General features: G+C 40.6%; 1 protein-coding gene across 8 annotated transcripts in view; it reads right to left on the bottom strand.

The window, feature by feature from the left end:
- The window catches only part of pacs2 (phosphofurin acidic cluster sorting protein 2), a 181,329-nt gene extending 165,676 nt beyond the window's left edge, over positions 1–15,653 (bottom strand). For 7 of the 8 annotated variants that reach the window (XM_052023656.1, XM_052023674.1, XM_052023684.1 and 4 more), the window contains exon 1: positions 15,405–15,622. In XM_052023656.1, the coding sequence (XP_051879616.1) occupies positions 15,405–15,520 (116 nt within the window). In that variant the 5' untranslated portion in view covers positions 15,521–15,622. Of the gene's footprint in view, positions 1–15,404 lie in introns of all 8 variants that reach the window. The other variant, XM_052023706.1, reaches the window with a different exon arrangement.
- Positions 15,654–27,041: the final 11,388 nt, after the last annotated feature.

Raw genomic sequence — 27,041 nt, 5'->3', positions numbered from 1 at the left:
GCTGGATCTAATAATGTGAACTTGGGGAGGCACCCCCAAAGGAGTATTCTGTTCAGGTCCCAATGCAAAAGTGGATCACATTGCACAAACAGACAGTAATTTCCCCAATGCAAATAAAAGGATCTATGACACTGGTTATCCTTCTGCAACAAGATATAATGTTTGTTCTTTTTCAGGCAAGACTCAATTAACCCAAGATAATATTTTACAAAATTAGTAGGTACTGTATTGTTTGGTTGTAGTAGTACAGTTCATTTGCATCAACAGGGAGCATACAAACACAAACTGGATTACCATCAGAATAGAATAAAGCAAGTCATTACTATATGCCTAGTCACCGACATCCTGCAGACAAGCATAGGAGGGTCAGGTGATGTTTCTGAACCTTCTTAACATCCCTCCTTAAATGTTACCTTATTCATCACATCTCAACACCTTGTGGAGGAGCATTCAAACCCTTTAAGATTTACACCTTACATTACTTTTATTGACAAGTTCCAGCATCTGTGCCTTCAAATGAGCCTTGATGTCCAAATGAACACCCAGAAGATTTTGGGATAACAACATTTTTTAAAGCTTTGGCATTCCTTCATCTCCAATCCATCTTCCATAATGGATGGAAAACCCAATTCCAGTTTAATTTAAACAAACCTCTTCAAAAATAAAGGAACATCTAATACATTTATGTTATATACATTTACATGAAAGGATAAAAACAGCTTGTGGAATAAGTTCATTTATCAAATAGATTTCAGATCCACTCCTTGACTTCTTTAAGGGCTAAAGGGTTAAACTTACCTTAATCATTGACCACAGGAAGCCATGTGGTCCATCAAGCTTAGAGATGACCAGTGATGTACGTAATGCTGGCACTTAGAAAGAACTTTCCAACTGTTCGTATTCTTTCCCCATATCCATACTTCTTGCTTTCCCCGAGTATTAATTCATCACCCATTTTAAAGTTACAATTGGATCTCCTTCTATCACCAGTACACAATAACTACTTAACACACTGCTTCCATATCACCTCCGATTCTTTTGCCAATTTTAAATGCATCATCAGCTAAGAGACATGCCACTGAAAAAAAATCACTTCTCATTTTATCAAAATTCTTCATAGTTCTGAATATTTCCATCAAATCTCTTCTAAACCTTTGCTCTATGCAGAATCCCAAATATTCCAACCTCTCCAGACAAATGAAGTTTTTTATTCCTCCAATCATTTTAATAAGTTCTTCTGCACCTTCTCCAGGCTTTGACATGCTTACTAATACATAGCTCTTTGAAATGAGTGCAAAAATCCAGCCCAACGCCTGCGTTTTAGCACATCTTGTTTTAGTACTCTACTAATAAAGTAGACTCATTTTCTCTGACATCAGTCTCAACTGCCCTGCTAAGTACATAAAAGCAGAGGTATCTCCATTTCTACATCCATTAAAAGTGAAGCAATTTATTCACATTGCCTTTCTGTGCAAACATGTAAATCACTTTCCACTTTTCTGCATCAAATTTCATTCTCCATGAAAATGCAATCTCACCAGTTTGTCAATATCCTATACTACATAAAAGTCATAAATTTCAAAAGTTTGAAGATGCAACGGGTTCCAGATCACTAATATGTATCAATGAGCAAAAAGACCCCAATAACAGACCCCAGGAACACAGCATACCATGAAACATACACACACAATTCACTGCTTTCTGTTCAATTTTCATTGACAATGCCATTGTTCATTTAACCCCATGGGTTTCAATTTTGCTAACATTTGCTATTTTATCAAAATGTCTCTTGAAGTCCATGAAAATACTCCATATTGCTTCTCCAAGAGCTGATTAATTTTCTCCCAGTTTAATATCACTTAACTTTCCCCATCAGCTTTAAGTTCATTGAACTGCCCAGTTTACCCTTTCCTTCTTTTCTATTTAAGAGTTTGCAGTCCTTCAGTCCCTGGCACCACGTGCAAATCAAACAAAAACTGGAAAATTGTGGCGAGAGCAGCCACAATCAACATTTCATTCATTCAGTAACTTATAATTCATCCCCTCCAATGTGGTTGATTCTACCCCACTCAGGAGCATTTCCAATGCCCTACCTTTATTTATTTCCATCCACCACTTTTACTGCATCAGTGGCAGCAGTGTATTCATCATTGAAGACTGATACAGAGTACTCATTTTAGCTTATTAACCATACCTTCTGTCTCCAAGATTTCAAATCACTATTGACTACCTTTTTTAAAACCTCTTTTTAATCTATCTTTCATCTTTCTTCAACACCAAAACCATTACCTCTTACAGCTTCTTTATTCAATCACTACTTTACTTTTTTGGTTCCAATCTACCTGAAGCAGATTCCTTTCCAAACAACCAAAAGTGGCCCTCTTCCCATTTATTTTTATGCTCAGGTTTTTAAGATCTGTTTCATAACTATTTTAATTAGATTTTTACCACTTCTCTCCAAGTGCTCCAAATCATGCACATTTGCCGCAATACATTTCTCGGAACAAGATTCGGCACCGCTTCCTTCTTCATTTGTCTGGAAACACAATCAAGAAAGTTTTCTCATACATGTTTCAGGAACTCTTCCCACTCTTTCCCCCCATGTATGGATACGATTCTAGTTTATATATGGATAACAGAAATACCTCCATTATTCACAACTTTGTCATCTATCATTTTTCTATAATATCCTCCACCATTTGATAATATTTGGTGGTGCACTCAGTAACATAATACTTTTTTTTAAATCACCCTCCAATTGTAATCAAATGGGTGATTTGAGCCCAAAGCTACCTCATAACTTTCCAAGTTCTATATTATTTGATCAATACTTCATTATTTAACATCCTTTCTTTCTTGAATATCTTTAAGCATGCAACCCTCACCCTCTGAGCCAAGTCCAAGATATTACTATTATATCACAGTCACATATGATCTCTTGGCCCCCAGACGGGACCTGGCTACCAGCTGCTCTCCTTTCCACATCAGTTAGATGACACAGAGAACCTCAATTGTTCTGTCGGGAACATGAGAAGGCCCAGCAAAAAGTGAAGGACTGCACCACCTCCCACACTACCTGCCCTGTCAAGCATTTCCAGCCACACCTATGGTAGAGTCTACAGGCCCTGCATTGATCTTGTTGGCCACCCAAAACAGGAATGGAAGGAAATCGCCCACAATCTTGAGGGACTGCCTAACAATGTAAGAAATGCTGGGAGTCTTTGCCAGAGTGTTTTAAACTTTCCTAAAATTCAACTTCGAGAAATGGCACAAGGCATCATCAGCTTACAGTTGAAATTTGACCAATATGACTATGAATAATATCAGAAGAACAATGTGGGCAAGGAGATGAAACAATTTCAATTAGCTCAGAGAAAAAATTTTAGTCTACCTTCGAAAGTTGGATCCAGACCTATTTCTTGACTCTTGAATGGACCTCTTGTATATTGAAGATAAACTCTTGACCTCTCAATGTATCTAGTCATGGCCCTTGCACCTTATTGTCGACCTGCATTGCACTTTCTTTGTAACTGTAACACTATATTCTGCATTCTGTTATTACTTTTCCCTTGCACTGCCTCAATGTACTTATGTTTTGGAATGATGTGTATAGATTACATGCAAAACTAAGTTTTTCAACTGTATCTTGGTACACGTCACAATAATAAACCAATTCCAATTCCCAAGGCTTGTTAGAAATGCATACTGTTAGTCTCTTTCAAAGACTTAACAAGTAATTATATTATTGAACCAAACAAAATTTTTTTTTTTTTTTAAAGAGTATTTGACCTCATCTTCAAATTTGTCATCAAGAAACAATATTAACAATCACTACAAACTGTACAGATAAAGGCATAGGTTTCAAATAAATAAACATGTTGTGTTCAATTTTAACCAAATAGTACAATTCATTTATATCAAAAGGACTTTTATAGGCATTAATACAATCAGAAATCCAAAAGAAAACAGTTTGCTGAAAGTTACATTTGTTTAACAAAACAGCAAAATAAGGAGAATTTTCTTTAAGAACTGTGAAACAGATTACATTGCTATTCAAAAATCAAAGCAATTTCTAATGTACCTTTCTCCTCCAACAAGAAATCAGAAGATTGGTAGTTGGTTTCCTTAAGGTGCTTGGCATCAGTTTTCAAACCTTGGCCAGCTTTGATTTGTCAGGTCTCATTCAAGTAAAAGTGAAAGCTGCTGCTCTATATTGGGTAAGGTGATAAACAGCCAAGCGAGCTAACCTTTCATGTCATGTTGGATTAGGATGTTTGAGTGGCCGATGTGTAAAAAGACCATGATCCTTGGGATATGTTTATGTAAGTAAAACTGAACACAAACTTTTTAAGATTGCTAAGATATCATGTTGCAGAACATAACATGGTGCTTCAGATTCCCCAGAGAGCAAGGGAATGCAAGTGAAAATAAATCCTGAGACCCATCTACAACAGCATTTTCCTTTGCTCAAAAAAACATGAGCAACATTGGCAAGGTGGCACTAGTTATCATCCCTAAAAGTCCCAAGGGGACCAGCCAATGCAGGTTAGCATGACAGGTTCACTTTCCTGAACGACATTAATGAACCAGCTTAATTTTTATTTACAACCATCCAGCAACTTTCATGATCTTGCTTTGGTGCTCACCTCTAATTTAGTAGATTACCAAATTAAATTCCATTAATTAGTTGTGTTACAATATGAATACACGAGGAACATTGCATTTATACTTGCAATGTTACACTCTATTGTAAAAGTCAAATACAGAACACAGCAGCTGCAAGTGACCAGTTAGTCTATAAGGCATTTTACCTATACCTAAACATTAAATAAGATTACTTTGCAACTGCACAATGAAAGGAAGAATGATTCTACTGCTACTTCAGTAGGCAAATTTGCTGTACAGCAGCAGGCACAAGGGTCAGGAGGTATCAAACACAGAAAATCATAGCTGTACACTGGTCATAAGAAACATACTATATTATGTGTAAAATGCTTTACTTGCATTACACAATGAATGGGTACAGTGATAGTGCAGTAGTTAAATTACAGGTCTAGTAATTCAGAGGTCCAAGTTCAAATCCCACCATGACAGCTGTTGAATTCAGTTAATAATCTGGAATTTAAAAAAAACTTGTTATTGTAAAAGTCCATCTGGTTCACTCATACCTTGCAGGGGAAATTCTACCTACCCAGTCAGACCCATCTAGCCACCAAGTTTAATGGCAGTTAGGGATAGGCAGTAAATGCTAGCCTTGACAGCAACACACAAATCCTAAAGAATGAAAAATAGCATAGAGGATTGAGCCAAAGTGACTGATGCTTCACAAAGAAGCATGTGAGATTTTATGCACAGTGGCTTGAATTATCTGTTTGCAGGATTTTCTAAATGATTGGCAGTTTCTGGCAGTAGCACTGCTTCACTTAATGGCCTTACAGAAAAGTCAAGTCACTGGTGTCCTTTCATATGCAACAAACGCATTGCGACCACCTACTCAACATCCTAAGCAAAATTTTTAAAAATTCAAGAAGGTTACAAGGCAAATTCTAAAAGATCAGCATTTTAGCCACCAACATACTGAAGAATGGCAGCCTACAAGAGGCAATTGGAAATAGATTAAAATACAGTACATTGTTGTCCCCTCCTCCGTCTTCCAAGGTATTTCCTCCAGCATTGTTCCCACATAGATGAAAATGTGCTGAAGTTTTCTTGGTGCTATGAAGAGATCAGAACACAAGCCACATTCCAATATTCAGATTTCAAAAATAACATTTTTTCAGCAAATCCTGAGGCAGAGACAAGAAAGATTCCCAACTGATTCTTCTATTCACTGAAACATGAATGCTGCTACACTGATCTGATCTCAGCCTAATGATTTCAAGAGGCCCAAGTAACAAGGGGCACATGGTAGAGAATAAATTCGATCTGTTTTCATCACAATTATCCAGTGACCCTGATAAAAAGCATGTGTGGGCAGCATCGCACACCACCGTGATTCCACTATAGTTAAACAATATGATGGCATTCACTGTCCAAGTTCACATCTCAGAAGCAGCTAGTTAAGGAAGAAATTTTCAGCACCCTTGGAATCCGTGTTCTCCTTAAGTGCTCTCATGAGATAAGGTAAAGGTATTTGTAAGTGAGTGGAAAATTCCAATAAATAACTTAAGAATAACTGCAAGGACTGCAAAATCTTAGCTATGAGGAAATATTGCAAAGGCTGGGGTTGTTTCTTGGGAAGATTTAATTGGTGTAAGAAATTATGAAGGCCCTACACAAAATAAATTGGAAGGACTTACCTCCCTTAGCAGAGGGGTCAAAAAAAAGGGCATAGCATTGAAATACCTGATAGAAGGATTCGAGGGGAGAGGAGGGAGCTTTTTATTGACCCAGGGGGAGTTAGGGATGTGGAACCCACACATTCAAGTAGTACCTGCTTGTGTACTTGAAGATTGGAAGTTGGAAGGTAGGATTAGGCTCAGTAGCTCTTTTTCAATCAAAATGGACACATGGGCTGAATTGCTTCCTCCTGCATCGTAAATTTTGAAGCTGAAGTAGCTTATCTCATCTCTCAACACTGGTACTAAAGGTTATTGCACATCTTCTTGATAGCAGAATGTTGCATTCTGCAACAAGGGCTTAAGCAACCACCTTTAAAAAGAGTATGAAGAGAGTTGACAGTGGAAGAGAAACTTTGTTGTACATTGTATTACAGACAGCTTCTGTGTTCATGGAATGTATGTATCCAAATACAAAATGTCCCATACAAGTAAAGTTTATTGAAAGGCAGAAAGAGTTCAATTATTCTTCATAACAGACAGGACTTTCTAATGTCAGAGTCTTGGCTAAAAGCATTTGGGTAATAGCTCCAACTGAATATTTAAAAAATATACATTATTTTACACCAATTTTTAAAACCAAATTACAGAAATGCCAAATGCAGAATTGCAACTGATATAATATTTACTCTAACAGCAACTGCTAATTGGCATATGGGTTTGTTGTTGTCAGAGTGCAGTGTACTTCCTGTTAACTCATCTTGCTGCCAAATGTATTCATGTCTTTATCTCACAGCTTCCTTAGAAGGTAATACAGGTTATTATACAACATTATCAATTCCTAACACAGGTCATGAGCAGCAACTTTGGTTCAGTGGTAGTAAAATTATCCAGAGACTTGAGAGCAAATCAGATCAGAGGTGCCATTGATCAACAGCAGCACTAAATCAAAGATCTGACTGTCTTCTCTGATAGAGATATATAAAAAAAATCATGTGGCATTCAAAAGCAGGTTGGTCAATACTTAGCCCTCAACCATTATCATTCACAATAAAAGTTAGCTGATTATTTAAGCCTTTGAGGGATGTCACTAATGTGCAAATTGGCTGCTACCAATAGACTACTCCTCAAGAAAGTACTGAATTGGCTGTGAAGCACTTTGTGGTTGGGAAAGGTGCAATTAAAAAAAGTTATTTTTCTCTTTTCATTCTAGTTTTCATTTAATTTTTATGTAAACTACATCTACTCAAAGTATAAAAGCTTAACATCGGTAATAGATTATACTTTGGGCATTCGTTCTGTCATTCTGAATGTCCAAGTCTGAAATTCAGATCAGGTTTTAGGTCCCCAATGGCAAAATATTAGAGATACCACTAACCTAATAATAAACTCCAAAACTGGTGGTACTGGCAAATGGGACAAGTTGTCCATTCAAACAAAAATACCCCGGTAAAATGCCACAGATTTTGTTCTCACTAGTCCTTGATAGAAACAAATTCAGCTTACCACAATATCTTAAAAAGTGCATATGGCCTTTCACTGAATATGTATAATCTTTCATCAAATGTATATAGTGAATGGACAAGGCAGGTGAAAGATGGAGTTGACCAAAAGCTGAGTTTTCTGGAGATTTTATTTTTAAAAAGTGGTGTGGATAGCTTTGGGTAGGAATTACAGAAGGGAGCACAATGGCCAAAGGCTGTAATAAAAACAGAAAAGCTTGAAGCAGCCAGCAGGCCAGGCATCTGTGGAAAGACAAACAGTTAACCTCTCAGGTCTAGGGCCCTTCGCCAGAATTGGGAAAGAGAGAAAACAAGTTAGTTTTCAGTAGAAGAGAATGTGCAGGAGGCATGGGTAGAACAAAGGGAATATCTCAGATAGAGTGAGTCTTAACATGGCAGTTAAGTAGTAGATTATGCTACCTAACATTGCCTTTGTAGCATCTTGCTAATAGCAAGGCAGTGGTGAATTTGTGGAACTCCTTGCCACGTACAGCAGTGGAGGCCAGATCAGTGGGGGCGTTCAAGGAGGAGATAGATAGATATCTAAATAGTCAGGATATCAAGGGATATGGGGATAAAGCCGGTAATTGGGATTAGAATAGTTTTTTTTCTTCTTCTTCTTCCCCCATTCCCCATTTCTCATTTCTATTTCCCTTTCCTTGGAGCAGACTCAATGGGCCGAATGGCCTGCTTCTGCTCCCTTGTCTTGTGATCTTGTGAATTCCCAACATGCCAGGCTATACAAATACAGAAGCAAAACCAAGCCAAATGATATCACGCAAAAATGCCAGGGTACGATACAGAGAACAGGAAAGAGGGAGTTACCTGAAGTTGGAGAACTTAATGTCGAAAGCTGAAGACTGGCACCTGCCTAGACAGAGGAAGTGCTGTTCCTCAAGCATGCGTTGGGCTTGGTCATAACAGTGCAGGAGACCACACACAAAAGGATCATGGAATGGTGAGTTAAAGCGGCATGCAACTGGAAGCTCAAGTACACTCCTGTGGACCGAATGCAAGTGCTCCACAAAGCGATCACTCAATCTGTGCGCAATACCTGTCCTTTCATCCCATCATCCAAGATGAAGTAGTGATTCACTTGTGCTTCTTCCAATCTAGTGTACCACATTCAGTGTTCACAATGTGAACTCTTTTATCTTGAAGAAACCAAATGTAGTAATTTGCTTTAAAATTACATCACTCCCTAACCATGTAGAACTCCATTATATTAGGATTATTCCTCCCTAGAAAATCCCACACAATGAGATGTTTAATTAACTCTGTCTCATTATTTGTCAAGATCTAAAAAATGTTTCTGGCTTGTTTCATGAAAAACTGCATCATGAAATTGTGCTACATACATTTGATGAATTAGTAGTCCAAAATACTTTTGCTGCACAAAATCTAGGCCAATACTCACTGCAGTGTCAAGGATGTGCTTCACTGAGATGCCATCTTTCAGATGAAATGCTAAAAACGTCTCATCTCTCAAGATACGGCATCCTGAGAAATGCAGGGGAGTCCTTCCCCATGTTCTTACCAATATTAACTCTCAACCCACATCACAAACAGATAATCAGATTGTTCTGTGACCAAGATGTGTGCTAAGGGCTGCCATATTTTCTAAATTATATTTCAAATACTCTACAATGGCTGTAAAGTACTGACACCTGATGACTGTTAAAAAAAACATTGAAATAGAAATGCATGTCTTCCTACAGTAATATCTTTTATGTTTTAGTATTAAATATTCACCTCAGCAACTTCAGTACAAATTAATTTTCTGGGTCTCGAATGACCAAATTAGGAATCCAAGTTGGTAGGTGAAACAACATTTGGCAAAATGATTGTAATTTCACAGTCTTTTGGACAAAGGGCTACTTCCATGAAAATGCATTGTTTTAAAGGCACAGAAGCTGGTGACAGTTAGGAGTTAAACATTCTAATGCATTAAAAACCCAGTGATGAGGGGACAGCATCAACACTGATCCAAAGTACAAACTCCTAAGTAAAATTCAGAATTTAGACAAGCTTTTGACAAACCATCAGATAAACTGCAGAGAGTTTAATCTATCTGCAGATTCATTTGAGAATTGCATTCTCCTGATAATCCAAAAGCAAATGCCACAGATCCTGGCCAACCTGAAATAAAAACAGAAGATCCTGAAAATACTCAGTAGATCAGGCAGCAACTATGGCGCGAGAGGCAGAGTTAATATTTTAGGTTGATGCGCCTTCATCACAACTATCACAGATGCCATCTGACTGGTTTAGTATTTCCAGTATCTTATGTTTTACTTTAAGAAACTCTCAATTAGCTACAAGGTTTTCATTTGAAGTCAGATAAGAAATTACAAAAACAATCCTTTGTTGAAAATGTCAGGATACCTCAATGCTATACAAGTACACATTGGCAACTACTTCAACACAAAATTTACCTCCAGCTTTCAAATATTGAGGTTTTAAAAAAAAGAGTAAATGCAAAAAGTAAATTCATTGTACTGCTCAAACATTTACAAGCTGTCTAATCATAGTTTTCTATATAAATATATCAAATGAGTTATGCCTTTTTAATAAATTTAGACAGCAATAAAGATTTGGAACACCAGGATTTCATTCAAGTTAGGCAATTAAAATTTTCAATTCCAAGACCCTAGATTGGAGGTGGCAAATCATTTGTTCAAGAGCAAAATACCTCAGTCTTGAAGATCTGAAATGAAAAATGCTGGAAACACTGAGCAGGTCAAGCAACATCTGCAGAGGAAGAGACATTACATATTTTGTGTCAGCAACCTTTCATCAGAACTGATGCAAGACTGTTGATCCAAAATATTAACTCTACTTCTCTCTCCACAGATGCTATAGACCAACTAAGTATTTATTTACTTGACCAGGAAGCGCAAGCTTCAGGTTAGAAAGAGTAGACAATCTTTCCTTTTTGAAAGCTAATTATCTAATATTTTCTAACTTACTTTTGACCTTACGTTCTCCATTAAAATTTCAATCTTTCACTTACCACCATTTTGATCTCCTTTCCCCTTCTGACTAAGATTGTGTTGACCTAAAAATCACATTTATATTTGTCCACTGGAGAACCCAATCAAGGGCTCAATTGAATTCAAGCACCTCTAACAGTTTAGGGTTCCTATAGTGGAATGCCAGTTGGAGGCATTATAATGACAGCCATGCACAGGCAGAGGAGCAATGGGGTAGGGCTTAGTTCCCTGACATTGTGGACAGAGCAGAAGCCATCTAGTTTATATTGTTTTCTCTTACTTGAAGTCAAAAGAAATGGGAAGAAATGGAAAAAAAACAACAAAAAAGTGAAACAAAGGTCTTATAGCCACAAGTGCTTTATCTAATTTCTGTAGATCGTGCAGTCATATATTGCACATAATAGTTCTCTGATTTTATATCCAGTGTTCAACCAAATCCGGCTCACTGATAGCAGAGTCAAAATGTTGCGAAGGAGACTAGCACTGTTTCTAAGACACTTTCAGTTGAGATGTTAAACCAAGAGCCCATCTGCCCCCTCAAGTATGCCTAAGAGGCCTGACAGCACAATTTGAAGCACCACAGGGGAGCTCTCCCAGAGTCCTGGACAATGTGTGCCTGTATTTAACATTACTATAATGTGATCTTATTGTTGCTTGTAGAACCTTGCTGCATGCAAATTGGCTGCTGCAGTTTCCCATAGTGCAAAAGTGACAACAGTTCAAAATGGATTCTTCTGCTGTGTACCACTTGAGATCACTATTTAAATGCAGTCTTTCACTGTTTACCAGAATACTTCTAGATAATGCTCATGGGAACTAAACATTTCTTGACAAACTACTCGGCTGTGTTTGTTAGATTATGAAAACAGATCACATAATTTGAAGAAAAACATCCACCCAGCCCAAAAACTAGGAAATTATGTGCTACAGTTTTGCAAACCAAAAACAATTCTTTGGTCCGCTCAATATTGGTGCCTTCCAAAAAAAACAAAGATATTAAAATTATTGCTACCCAAGCTGTCAGCTTCCTCACACTGTTTGTGCCATGAATCCCATCTCTCTTTTTTTTACAATAATTAAAATCCATCTTAAAACTTGGACCCACAAACACTTGGGATTTAACCACTAATGAGGTGCCATCACTACAAATGATCTCATCTGACAACGTTAGCAACAGAAAAACAGAAGTGTGCCTTTCCATTCGGAATCTAATCTGCCATTCAGTTAGATCATGGCTGCCCTGTGTCTTCACTCAAGTTACTCAACTGTGATCCATATCCCACACAAGTCTAGTGACCTCAAGGTCAAGAGCTCCAATTGGCCTAAAAATTTCAGAGCTGAATCAGAAATGACTCTATAGAGACAGCAAACAACTGAACAGAAAACATTGCCTGGGAACAATGCTTACTAAAAACTATGGATCTATAAAGTGATGCAAGCTTTAATTTATTGATTATGGAATCAGACAGGCAAACTACATTTAATCCAAGTGTTTATTAATGGCATTGCTTCAATTACCTAATTTTCAGAGGACTGCAATGATCCTACATCAAAAACCAAAACAAAGCACAAAGGAATAATAGGCATTTGAGGAAAATTCAGGTTTGAATGTTGAATTCCTCTTTGCAATCATCAATCCAGATGCAAAGGCTGCTTATATTCATCCCTACTGTCTAAAAGAAAACTTAATCACACACAAAATAAAACACAAGAACTATTACAGCTTAATGCAGATTCCAGTATTTTCACTCTGCTCCAGCTACTGTGCCTTACCATTACCCTGGACTAATTGGACCAGTGTAAAGCTTGGATTGAAGTTACAATTATATTGATGGAATGCAAACCATTCTGCTTAGTATGTTTATGTATCAACAAAAGAACATAGCACAAAATGCTTTCTTCTTGTATTCAAAAATTACTATTCAGCAGCAAAAATTTACAAATTAGTGCATGATAACTAATGTGCACATTCAAGGAACATGGTTTAAAATTTGAATATACATTGTGACATTTTGACTAAGCGCTGGAGTTCTTAGCTTCAGGTCTTGATCTATAGTTTGAATAAAATAGTCTGACAATTCTGAGGCATTGCTGAATTGCTTAAGGTGCCATCTTTAAGCAATCTATGTTTATTCTGATGATCATAGATCACCAATGTTCTAATGAACATCAGTTCCTTATTAAAACACAGATTTTGTAGTCATTCAGTATTTCCTATTTTATCAGATCTGGTTTGTGCATAAACAGGTTCTCAATTTGCCTATTTATGTAAAATTAGCGATAACATTTTTAGGATACCCTAAAACATGAAAGACAATACACAGACGCAAATCTTTTATTGCAAATTATTAAAAGACATGAACATTTATTTCAGAAACATTTTTCCAAATACTGTGCCTTATGAAATCATGACTATAGAAACACATATATGTTGTATTTTTGAACATCTGCAAAAAAAAAGTAGCAATTATAGTTCTATTTATTACTGAAATCTCAGATTGATTTCTTGGGTTAGCCTCAAAAATTAATCTAAAATTAACTTAAAGTTGGTTAAAGTTCAGTTGCAATCAAAATGCTTCTCTTTCCTCAAAACACACAAAATACATGGCAGCAAAACAACACCCCAAGCTGAGCCTCGTTTACTTTGGAGCTGATACTCAGTGAAAAATTTCTCACTAACCACTGTAATCAAACCACACTCCTTATTAACATTACTTTACAAATACCATCAAATCCCTGATGGTTCAGCAAAATTTCCCAGTGAGCATATTTCAAACAGACCCGGAAGGAATAAGCTTGATCCCCAGAATCAGCTGGTTTCAATAGGCATTTGTCTCTGCATGCTTTTTTCTAGGAAGACCCGGTGAGATCTCCTGGACTGGCTGCAGGGTGGTTAGGATGTCTTTACCAATAGTACACCAACCATCACACACAGATCTAATTGGCCCCAGTGGTCTTTTCCTATTGGATTCAGCCTGGATGTTGACTGACATCCGACGATCTGCTCACTTGGAGAAACCAAGATCAGACTTGGTTGCAATGCCTCAACACCGATTATGAAAAATAAATGATCATTGCATTACAATATTGAAGAGCAACCAATGCCTTTGGGATCAATCCCCAGCATGAAGTCACTTACTGAAGAGATAATTGGCAGAGAAAATAGTGAAAACCCCATGGTTTGCAATCCACTTGGCAGATTCTTCAAAATACAACAGAGCAAACTATGCAAACAAAAAAACATTTAGTTATTTACTTTGCATTTTACAACACTGAACAAGGCTTCACCCCATTCAAGTTTCTTCCTTTGTAACAAAAGCAGATGAAGTTATTGCCAGTCACTCCTACTTTTATCTGTCATAAATAACGGAATTCTACTTTGAATTTACAATATACAAAAAAGCACTGGAGATCTCCTAGTGTTCTAATGAACAGTTGTCTTCTTTAGAGATTTTGTAATCATTTAGCATTTCCTATTTTATCAGATCTGGTTTGTGAATAAATTGGTGTTCCATTTGCCGAAAGGCATTTCATGATTATACACTACAGTTCAATATGTTGACTTTGCCAAACACAAAAGTAAATCATTTGGCTGCTGGTAAATAAACTACTCAATTGCTTCTAAATTTAAGGTGGTGGGGGAGGAGGAAGAAATGCTTTAAGTACTCAATGGAACTGCCTAGCACAGATTGTTCACATACTCTCCCTTCAGCACTGCTTGCTCCAATTGTACATACGTTAAGTTTGCCTGCAACTAATCCTTTGTTAGTTACAGGCAAATAGCCCTTTGGGGGGAAAAAACAAACTGCTACTAAATACACAGGCAACTGTAATAAATCTAATACCGTATAACAATTACAGATTACAAACATTACAAAAATGTTATCCAAAACCCCTGCAAAAACTGAAGCCAAGGCCCATTTATGACATTTTGCAGCAAGGTGAATGGACTGCAGTTACATTTTAAAAGCTTTTAAGATTAACATCTTCATAATTAAACATCTCAACAAAACTGCAATGAGCAGGTGGTCAGAAGCTCATTCTTCTTTGCAATCATTTTTAAAGACAGCACCATTCAGTAGATATCCGCACCCTATGCCGAGCCCAAACAATCATTTAAATCTGTGCTGTCCCAATTTACAGGTTTCCCAGCTGGAGATCACACTTCTGTCAAAACCCCAAAACTTTTCAAACAATGAGGATTTGCTAAGAATGCACACACAAAAATAAATACTCCAATCTATCACTTCCAATCTTGGCGACACCACCTTGTTGCTTGTTCGCCCCCACCCCCCAACCCGCATCACCACGAACCAGACCCACAACCCCTATTCCTTGGTAGTTCACCTTCCCTATTTTCGCCAGCCATGCCCCACCTCCCTGCCAGCCTTGCCACCCACCACCGATCCCACCCATCGCACCCTGTGCCAATTATTCTCTCTCAGCCTTAATTCTGCAACCCCGCATCAGCCCCGGCGGACAATAATTCCGCCACACTCTTTGCCCGCCGCCCCCGGAATCCTAGCCTTAACCTTGAGCTCCAACAAGCCTTGGCGCCCCTGTTGCAGCCCACTGCCACCTTTGATCGTCCGGTGCTATGCCAGCCGTGCCCGCAGCCTCTTGCCTTGTACCTGGGTATACAGCTGGGCGAAGAGCCGTCTATCTCCCAGGTGGCAAAGAGGTTCATAGGCACGGGCTTGTTGAGGCCGGACGAGCCGGTGAAGCTGAGTCTCCCTTTCTCGGCCATGCTGAGTGTGTCAGTGGTCGATGGACATGCTACGTTGAGGTACCACTATCGCCGGCGCCTTCTCCTCTCTGGCAGCCGCGCTCTCCGACTCCTTCACCGCAGCGCCGGCCAACCCACCGGAAACGCATCACCCGCTGCGCGTTCCGGCTCCCTCCCTCCCATTCCCCGCGCCCGCGCCCGCGCGCGCGCGCGTCCCCGCAGCTGACGTCAGGGCAGCGCTCGCGCCCAACGCACTGAGTGGTGTTGGGGGCGGGGGGTGTGAAGGTGTGGCCCGTTGGCATCAGGCTCCTCCTCCTCCCTGTCCCCTCCCCCTCTCCCCCCTCCCTCCACCTCCCCCTCCCCTCCTCCCTCCTCTCCGCCCTCCTTCCTCTTCTCCTCCTCCTCTCCTCTCTCCCCCTCCTCTCCTCCCCTCCCTCCTCTCCTCCACTCCCCTCCCTCCCCTCCCTCCCCCTCCCCCTCCCTTCCTCCCTTCCTCTCCTCCCTCCCCTCCCTCCCTTCCTCCCCTCCCTCCCCCCTCTCCTCCCTCCCCTCCTCCTCCCCTCTTCTCCTCCACCTTCTCTACTCTGTCCCCCTCCCCCCTCCTTCCCACCTCCCCCTCCTCTCCTCCCCTCCTCTCTCCTCCCTCCTCTCCTCCCTCCTCTCTTCTTCTCCTCTCTTCTTCTCCTCCTCTGCTCTTCTTCTCTTCCTCTCCTCTCCTCCGTCTCCCTCCCCCTCCTCCATCACCCTCCCCCCTCCTCCCCTCTCCTCCCTGTCTCCTCCCCCTCCCTTCCCCTCTCCTCCCCCTCTCCTCTCCCCCTCTCCTCCCCCCTCTCCTCCTCCTCTCCTCTTCTCCTCTCCTCTTATCCTCCTCCTCCTCCTCTTCTCTCTCCCCCTCCTCTCTTCTCTCCCCACTCCTCTCTTCTCTCCCCACTCCTCTCCTCTCTCCCCCCTCCTCTCCGCTCTCCCTCTCCTCTCTCCCCCTCCTCCCTCCCCCTCCTTTCCTACCCCCCTCCTCCCCCTCTCCCCCCTCCTCACCCACCTCCTCTCCCCCCTCCTCCCCTCCCTCCTCCCCTCCTCGTCCCCTCCCCCTCCTCCTCCCCTACCCCTCCAAGGTGGACCTCATCCGGGTATACCACCAAATCCCAGTCCACCCTGACAACGTCCCAAAAACTGCGATCATCACTCTGTTCGGCCTCTTCGAATTCCTTCAGATGCCGTTCGGCCTTAAGAACGCCACGCAGACCTTCCAGCGGCTGATGGACACGGTAGGCCGCAACCTGGACTTCGTGTTCATTTAGTTAGATGACATTCTGATCGCCAGCCGTAACTGCCAAGAACACTTTTCCCACCTCCGCCAACTGTACCGTCTCCGTAATTTCGGCCTCACTATCAACCCAGCCAAGTGCCAATTCGGCCTCGACTCTATCGATTTCCTCAGCCACAGAATCACCAGCGAGGGAGCAGCACCTCTACCCGCCAAGGTAGACGTTATCCACCATTTTGCCCGTCCCAACACAGTCAAAGGCCTGCAGGAGTTTGTTGGCATGGTCAACTTTTACCATCGTTTCATCCCTGCAGCAGCCCGTATCGTGCGCCCTTTGTTCTCACTGATGGCTGGCAAGACATCGCCTGGAACGACGAGGCCGCAGCTGCCTTCATTAAGGCCAAACAAGCCCTAGCAGACGCCGCGATGCTGGTACACCCCAGGACAGACGTCCCAACCGCTCTCACGGTGGACGCGTCCAGCACTGCGGTCGGAGGGGTACTAGAGCAACAAATCGAAGGCCGTTGGCAACCATTGGTGTTTTTCAGCAGGCATCTTAGACCACCCAAACTTAAATACAACGCCTTTGATCGAGAACTACTAGCGCTGTACCTGGCGATCAGACATTTTCGGTACTTTTTAGAAGGCAGACCTTTCACCGCTTTCACTGATCACAGGCCATTGTCTTTCACCTTCTCTAAGGTCTCCGATCCCTGGTCGGCCCGCCAACAGCAGCATTTGTCCTACATTTCCAAGTTCACAACAGATATCCAACATGTCTCCAGAAAGGACAATGTCGTTGCTGACGCGCTCTCCAGACCGACCATCCACAGCCTGTCCGTGGGTGTAGACTACGTGGCCCTGGCTGACGCACAGCAAGCCGATGATGAGCTGCCCAGCTACAGAACCGCAGTTTCCAGCCTGCAGCTCCAAGATTTCGTAGTCGGCCCAGATCAACGAACCCTCCTGTGCGATGTCACAACAGGTCAGCCCCGCCCGATAGTCCCTGCAGCCTGGCGGAAATGCATTTTCAACTCGGTACACAGATTGGCGCACCTGTTCATCAGATCAACTGTCCGACTAGTCGCCAGCAGGTTCGTTTGGTATGGCCTGCGCAAACAGGTCAGTGAGTGGGCCAAGACTTGTCCGCGCTGCCAGACATCAAAAATCCAACGACACACCAAGGTCCCACCGCAGCAGTTCAAGCCTACCCACATTAATGTTGACCTCGTCAGTGCCCTGCCTGTTTCAAGAGGGGCACAGTACCTCCTTACCATCGTGGACCATTTCACAAGGTGGCCAGAGGCAACACCCCTCTGCGCCCGGGCGCTGCTCACAACTTGGATCTCGCGTTTTGGTGTTCCGGCCCACATCACTTCGGACGGAGGCGCTCAATTTACCTCCAGCCTATGGTCTGCATTAGCAAACATGCTAGGAACGCAGCTGCACATAACCACGGCCTACCACCCTCAGTCAAATGGGTTGGTAGAGCGTTTCCACCGCCAGCTGAAATCAGCCCTGATGGCCCACCTCACAGGTCCTAACTGGGTCGACGAACTGCCTTGGGTCCTGCTCGGCATACGCATTGCCCCCAAGAAGGATCTCCATGCTTCATCAGCTGAACTTGTGTACAGTGCGCCCCTGGTCGTCCCAGGGGAGTTCATACCCACCCTTAGGGGGCCAGAGGAACAACCTGCGGCGGTCCTGGGAAGGCTGCGCGAGAGGCTCAGCAGCCTGGCACTGATTCCCACTTCGCGACATGGTCAGTCCCCATCATGTGTGCCCAAGGAACTCCGAGACTGTAAGTTCATTTTCATTCGCAGGGTCACACCATGGGCACTGTTGCAATGACCATACAAGGGGCCGTTCCGGGTCGTCAGAAATAATGGGTCCACCTTTATTTTGGACATTGGGGGCAAGGAAGAAGTCTTCATGACGGACCACCTCAAACCAGCCCATTTGGACTTACAACAACCGGTTAAGGTCCCGACACCGCGACGCAGAGGCCGACCACCCAAACGACGGCTAGCGCAGCCCGTGAACTTTGGGGACCGTATCGCCGGTTCTGGGGGGCGGTTGTGTAGCAACTCACCGTCCGAGCAAGCGAACCGGCTCGGCAGTCGGGGCGCGCATCGTCGCAAAGGCGAGGCCCAAGATGGCACTGGGCCTTTGTCTTCCCCGAGCGACAGGGGAGAACCCGCACGCGTGAAAAGTTGATGATGTAGCGAGTACGTCATTTCCGAGTTCGGAGGGCGGGAACCGCTCTCCTTAAAAGGCCTGCAAAGGTGCGAAAATAAATCAGTCTTGTGGCTAACCTCTTTATTTTCACATCGCGGTAGCAACCGCTACAAAACAAATAATGAGTGATGGTCCCTTGGATGAAAGTAACTAGAACAATAGGGTTCAAGATGATTTGAGATCCAGAAATACCAAAAATCAGAGCCAATAAATTTAGAACTTGAACAACTAAGTAAATTGATTATTGTTTGGAAGGTTTGATAAGATTACTGTCTAAGGTATTTAAACGTATAATGCTAAGCATGATGGGGGGAAAAAAGTACTTGATTTATTCACCGTTAAGCAAGTAGGATTTGTTTATTCTGAATGAGTCAAATAGTGAGGAAGAAATAATGTGAAAGATATTCCACTAATCCTGCAGGGAGAAAAGTGAGTGGGTATACATGATAAATGTGCAAATACATTTCTAATCATCAGTAAATGAAACAAAGTTAGATCTGGAAAATAGCATAGATATAACATATAATTTAGAGATTATTTTAATGTTCTATCCAATTGTTCCCAAGCACTTGGATTAATAAGGTGTAGAAGGCTACAGACCAAGTGCTGGTAAATGGGATTAGTGTAGATTGGTACAGTGTACCCTTCATTATGGCATTTCAGATAACAGAAATTCACCCTTATGGGATTCACAAATTTCTACTAAAAAATTTGAGATAAAGAATACAAAATTATTCTTATGGAATTTAAATTTAAAAAAAAACACAAAATGTATGCAAAGAACTGAACTAGTTTACTGAGGACAAGGAACACAGGCTGCCAGTTCATAGAGGCCACTCAAGGGATTTAATTTGGAAATCAACAAGGCAATCTCTTCTATTATACAATGATCACAGGCTGCAGGTTCACAGCAGGAGGCCACTTTAGAGATTTGCTATGGAAACTGACAAGGCAATCTATTCTAATAATACTTGTACAATGATACTTCATCACACTATGTAACATCCATTTCTAGTTAATTAAAATAACAATCCTTTCTCTTCTGCCGACAATACAATCAGAATTCCCTTGCCTATAGACTGTGCATTCATGGGAGCATTAAGGTTAAAGGAAAAACTTCCCATAGGAACACATCTCCACTTATGAAATTCAATTGGGGGATAAAAGAGTTTGCATTACAGAAAGTCACGATGCAGACTGTTTTCCAGGAATGCAACCCCTCTGTAATGCAGGGGTACACTGAACTTGATGGGCAGCATGGACAAGGTGGGCCGAAGGGCCTGTTTCTGTGCTGTATGACACTATAAGGTGGAAGAGAAGGTGAAACTAATAAATTATACTTTAAAGGTTGAATCGGATGAATGCTAGTTTGTCATATTAAATTAGTTGGGATGATATATGTTGCACTTGTACAAGATGTTGGTGAGGCCATTTTTGAAATATTGTGTTTAGTTTTGGTCACCCTGATGTAGAAAAGATGCCATTAAGCTGCAATGAGTGCAGAGAAGACTTACGAGGATGCTGTCAGGACTTGAGGGGACTGAGTTATGGAGAGAGATTGAGCAGATTGAAACTTTTTCATTGGAGCATAAGAGAATGAGGAGTGATCTTACAGAAGTGTATAAAATCATGAGTGGCATAGACAGGGTGAATCCACAGTCTTTTTCCCAGGGTTGGGGAATCAAGAGTTAGAGCAAGTTTGTGAGAGGGGAGGGATTTAATAGGAATTTGAGAGGCAACTTTTTCACCCAAAGGGTGGTCATTATATGGAATGAGCTGCCAGAGGAAGTGGTTGAGGCAGGTACATTAACAACATTTAAAAGATACTTGGACAGGTACATAGATAGGAAAGATTTAGAAGGATGTGGGCCAAACATGGCCAGATGGGACTAGCTTAGATGGGAATCTTGGTCAGCATGGACCAGTTGGGCCAAAGGACTGTTGGTTCTGTGCTGTATGACTCTATAACTTTCTCCAATTATTCACCAGGGAAGGTCTTCCATAGCAACATTCCAAGTACACTTGGATATAAATAGATAGAGTATATGGAAAAAAAAGGGCTTGTTTTCTGATTGGCAGGATATAACAGGTGGTGTGTGCCAGAGATCTGTGCTGGAGCTTCATGTTTTTACCATATATATTAATGAATGGGCAAATGAATAGTCCTATATATACATGCACCATAAGTTATGTAGACGAGAGCAGAAAATTATAAACAAACACAGATTGAGTGGACAAACTGTAGTGGATGGGTCTTATATTCAGCGGTTGGAATTCAAGAGCAAAAATTGCTGCCTCAGAACTCTCTGGCTTATTGCATCTAATTTGGAACACATCTACAGCAAAATACATTGGAAAGAAGTAGACACAGTCAATAGAATTAAATGTAGGCTGAAAAGGATTAAATTCTGAAGGCAAATTGCATAAAACCTTCAGAAGTTTGAGGGGAGATCTAACTGGAATTTCTAAATTAACTACACTGTTCATTTCATTTGGTCAGAAGTCCATGACAGCATAATCTTAAATTTAGAATGTTGTCATTTAGCAGCACTTTTTCTCAGAAACAGAAGTGGAAACCTCTTCTCTAAAAGGAGAGGTATCTGGGGATAGACTGAAAATTTCTAGACAGCTTGAGCAATCCTTATACCACATTTAGAAAAATGCTAGTTATATGAAATGTCATTTATATTTTTTCTGTAATACTTTCACATAAAAATAATCTTGTTTAAAAAATATAGCCTCAACATTACTAATTTTTAATGGCATTAAGGCAATTTTGTGGATCACTCTAATGCTCCTTATGAAAATTCCATAAAGATCATGAGCTTCATTGACCAACACTGTCAGGTTGTCCCAAGAAGCACCGACCTATGTCAGTTTTGGCACAATATATTCTATTAACCTATTGCAAGTTCTTGCATCTGGCCAGCATCTATCCTTATCGATGCAATCTCAGAAGTTGGCTCTTAAAGGGATACACCACAATACAAGCAGCACTTTTCGAGCCACTAGCAAATTTTGCTGCTTACTGAGCAGCACCCTTTTCACCCAGAGGGTGATCAGTATGTGGAATGAGAAAACTTTATTGCTTGCTGCAAAGATGGGTGGGAGAGTTGTCCTGCAATGTCAGTGGGAGCTGAACAGACTGGTGACCACAAGAGGTATGCTCTTTGTGCAATGGATACTTCCAGGACTACAGCTAGGTGCTTCTGGCAGGAGGTTGCCATGAAGATCTGTGTAAGGAATAATTCTACATGTGTGTTTTAGGGAAGCCTTTTGACTAAAGGAATTGTAGATGAAGTTTTCTCTTTTTGATTAGTGAGTTTGTGTGCCCTCCCAATTAATTCAATGACCACCAAATTGTGTGATGCAGCAAACTGGAAGGATCCTGAAGCTAAGAGAGTGAACATAACCTTGATCTTCAGAAGCAAAGCAACCTGAGGGTGTGTTTAAGATTGCAGGAGGTCACAGATCTCAGTGCAGTTTGAAGCTTGTCCCTTTCAATCCCATGGTTTCAGGGTGAACAGAGTTAATAAAACTTTGTTTGTTCTGCGAGTAAACAAGTACTATCGTTTTTGAGACTGAAAGTCACATTGGAAATGAATCTTGCAAGTCATACTACTTTTGATGTCATTTGAGGGAGTATTCTGCTGAAAAAGGTTGCTGAGGCAAATGAATATCTTGTCAAAAAAGTCAGCATCGAATTTCCCTTTTGGTGCAAAGAACCCAGAAATGGTCAAAATATTGTTGGATTAAGCTGATTTTCAATTGCATGGCATCATTTTTATTCTGGACCCTCAATCTTACTGGTTTCTTTTACATTGTTGTTTCAGTTACTTCTTTAAACGGCTGACATGATTTTTTTCCATTCATCATAGATTTTCCACTGAAACCATCCCTTTTTTGCTTTTATATGTAAGTCAGATGTGTATTTGCAGCAATTTCTGTTTTGATTTTGAATTTCGAAGCACCTTCCTACAATTTTTAATGGTATCATAATTGATTGTGGGAGTATGTAAAGCCAAACCAATGAATGAGAAGCAGTGAATTGCCTTTCCAGTGCTTGTTCTGGTAAAATGTGATATACCTTCCCAAAAATGCAAGAGAATCAAGCTCCATTGACTGGAGTGTGTGGACTTTCAAAACAGATGGAATATTTCCAATTAACTAAATATTCACTTGTTTCCAGGTATTACTGATCTTCTGTTATTAATTGTACTCATTAAATTTCACAAGACAATAAGTAATATTATAACTAACAACAGTTTTCACCTCTACATCATGAATATGGCACTTCTCCCAAAATTTAGTCACCATATAATCTAGGGATCACTAGTTTTAATTAGATCGGCAGAACAGGTTTCCCAGCGATGTTTTTGTTTTGCAGGTCAGCTCAGATAACTGCAGCTGATATCCTATGTATTAGGCTATCTTTATTACTGTTGAGTATCATCTTTCATTGGAGCGGATTTCCTCATTTTTTTCTGTCTTGTGAAAGACTTCTGTGCTGGGATATAGCTCCACAGGTGCCAGCAGTGGCTGGCACTTCCTGCTTACTTTTCTAATCACAGCCAAGAGAGAGTCACTTTATCACAGGGATCCTTTCTATCACAGGGATCCTTACTAGCAAGCACTGTTCTCTAACGTAGACACTTCCTTGCATGAGAGTACAATCTCTTCAGATACTTCTCCCAGATTTCTAGTTATACTGTATCTTCCCTCATAGAGATCATTTCACACAGCACAAATCAGGATTCAAAACACACGCTTTCCAATCTGATGCTTTAGGGTGAATTTACACACTTTGGTGTCACCGTGTCTCTTTTCCCATATGTAAAAAATACAGATATTAAAAAGTACTGTGCTTTTTGTTTATATTGACTACATTGTGATTGTTATAATATGGACACTACATATGCACAACATGGTAAAACAAGGCTGGAGGTAGTCAATACTAGTCCATGAACAGAGAAACAGTATTTTCAGTCAGGCTTGCAAAAAACAGGCTTTTTGAGGTCTCATACAATTTCTTATGATTTAACCTCCCTTATATTTTCATGTTTTAAATTATTCTCCCTCCTCTTCTATTTGTTTTATAATTGTTTCCATCTTTGGCAACAGCAATTATCATCTCATATCCTACATCTTCATTACAACTAGCAGTTCAGGTGGAAAGACCAACCAAGGTAACATCTCCTACATTTTTTCTATTTCTCCTACAAATCTGAAGCCTGAGGTTTACAGCATAGAAAGAGACAATTTATTCCATTGTACCTGTGCTACCATTTTGATGAAGCAATCTAAACTAATTCCACTGGTTTACTATCTCCTTAAAGTTTTGTATCTTACTGTGCCTAAAATATTTGTCCATTCTTTTTCTTTTTTGTCACTCTTCCAAACTCACAACAGCAAAGCATTCCATTATAGGGTTTCTGTCTATTTGCAACAAAATTATGGCAGTGTAACAAAACAGCCAAATGGCATAATGCACTATTTTCTTATAAAAAATGGTCTTAATTTATAACTGGCACTTTATGATCTCAGGAAACATGACAGTCAAGTTGCCCACAGCATGTTGCCATAAGTACTAATTTCATATGGTTCTGGTAATCTGTCTTAATGATGTTTGAGGAATAACTACAGGCCAGGATATTGGGGACAACTCTCTTACTTATAATGTGCTGAGGAATCTTCTGTATTTGCCTAAGAGAGTAAGCAGGATGTTGGTTCAATGTCTCTTGCAGTCTTGGACAGAGCAGTTGCCATACCAAGCTGTGATGCATCCGGATCAGATGCTTTCATTGGTGCATCTATAAAAATTGGTGAGAGTCAACAGAGGCATGCCTAATGAAATACTTATTTTCAAAATGACAAATGAAATGGCTGCAAGCAGATTTTCTCTGGGACTATTTGCATCCATTACATTTGTTACTAAATTATAAATGATACAAGTTTTATTAAACTTTCTGTTCAATCCAAAATAATGGTGCAGGTGAGATGTATGCACAGGGAAAATCATATGTACACTTTGATGTTACAAACAAAGCACTGCTCTGTTTTGCAATTACCAAAACAATTAGTTCTCTGGTATCTCAATCAGTTGCCAAATGAGACCTGGACAATGAGCATCAGAACTTCTCTGGCTGTGACCAAAGGGAGAAATTAAAATGAAATTTAATTCAACAAATTTCATTCAACAGTGTAACAAGTATCCTGCCAGCAAGGCTCATAGAATAACATTAAGATTAATGAATTTTGACTCCATTCCCTACAAAGGCTTCAACTTGTATTTGCTGGTGCCACAACAGAGATCAGCAAATTTACCACTGAACTGGGGTCAACTTGTGATCTCTATTTTCAATCTTGTTCCCTATAAGGTGAGGAAATACCTCTCCTATAAACTATGTTTCTGGAGATATTAAGTAAGTTGATCAAAAAAAAAACAAACTGCTGGAGGAACTCAGCGGGTCAAGCATCATCTTTGCAGCAGAGGTATAGCCAACGTTTCATATCGAGACCCTGCATCAAGACTCTGTCAGTTGATGCCTGATGCAAAATTTATATCCTGAACTCAACACAATTTCTCTGCTACCTGCTCAATACTTTGTCCAAAGATAACAGTCACCAAAGTATCTCAGATATTGCATACAAAATACCACTAATGTCTACTCTTACTTCTAACTATTTGCAGTTTAATTGGATTGGACCAGATTTTTGACTTGTCCTCCTGGAGGACACCCAAAAGTTGATCTGTAATATGTAATTTGTTCTTGTCTAAGGCAGGCTAATTCACTGTTATCTCCAATGTGTAATTTGATTTAGTTATTGTCAGACAGGTTAGGTGGGCAGGTGCAGACAAGGCAGAATACTAACTCTACTGCTTTCAGACAGCAGAAAACAGATACCAGGTTAGGAGTAAGATAAGGTAAGATATGTTTATTAGTCACATATACATTGAAACACACAGTGAAACGCATCTTTTGCATAGAGTGTTCTGGGGCAGCCCATAAGTGTTGCCATGCTTCCAGTGCCAATATAGTATTCCCACAACTTCCTAACCCGTACGTCTTTGGAATGTCGGAGGAACCCCACACAGACACGGGGAGAACGTACAAACTCCTTACAAACAGTGGCCGGAATTGAACCCAGGTCGCTGGTGCTGTAATAGTGTTACGCTAACCTTTACACTACCGGGTGCAGTGAATGCACAGCAATCATACCAGCAACTTCAGGCAGCATGCAGAGTTCGCACTACTCAGTCCAACAAATCCACTGTCCTCCTACTGCCAAGCTGAAAAACTCACACTACCACTATCACATAATTTACAGCTCAAGCATTTGCAATATCACAGGATCTGCAAAACTAACTTTATAATTTCATTGAACACTCAACATATACATTGACTATTTCAGAGAATGCACAAAGTTTGCACTACTGTGCTGACACTCTTCAGGTTGCAAGGTGTGAGGCCATGGAGTGATGTCAACTTGAATGTGAAAATGTTAAAATTAAGGTGTTGATGGATCATGAACCAATGTATGTCAATAAGCATAGAAGTGATTGGGTGAAGCACATAAAATACGTGAAGCAGGGCTTTGAATGACATGAAGTTCATTGAGGGTAGAATATGGGAGGCTGCTGAGGAGAACATTGAAGTAATTTATTTTGCCAAACAATATATAAATATCATGTCCTTTGTGTTGATAGTAGCAATATGAAATAACTTCTCATCTAATAAAATGTATTTATTATCAGGGAGCAGGTAAGGTCAATGTTTATTACTGATCTTAGTTGTCCATGAGAAAATGGCTACCTGCTGCCACCTTCAACTGCTGTAATTTGTAGAGCAAGGTTGTTCCCACTGTGCTGTCAGATACACACTCCAGAATTTTGATACAGTGACATTGAAGGAATGACAAAAATGTGCCCAAGTCAATATGGTGTTATTTGATCAGAAAGAGATAATGATGTGCTTTTATGCCATTTGTCTTTATCATTCCAGGCAACAGTGGCCATAGGTTTGGTAGACACTATCTTGG

Source organism: Pristis pectinata, chromosome 1, assembly GCF_009764475.1.
Source record: "Pristis pectinata isolate sPriPec2 chromosome 1, sPriPec2.1.pri, whole genome shotgun sequence".
Taxonomy (NCBI): Eukaryota; Metazoa; Chordata; class Chondrichthyes; order Rhinopristiformes; family Pristidae; genus Pristis; species Pristis pectinata.
The sequence above is the reverse complement of the archived record's forward strand: the minus strand, read 5'-3'. Positions and strand labels throughout refer to the sequence as shown.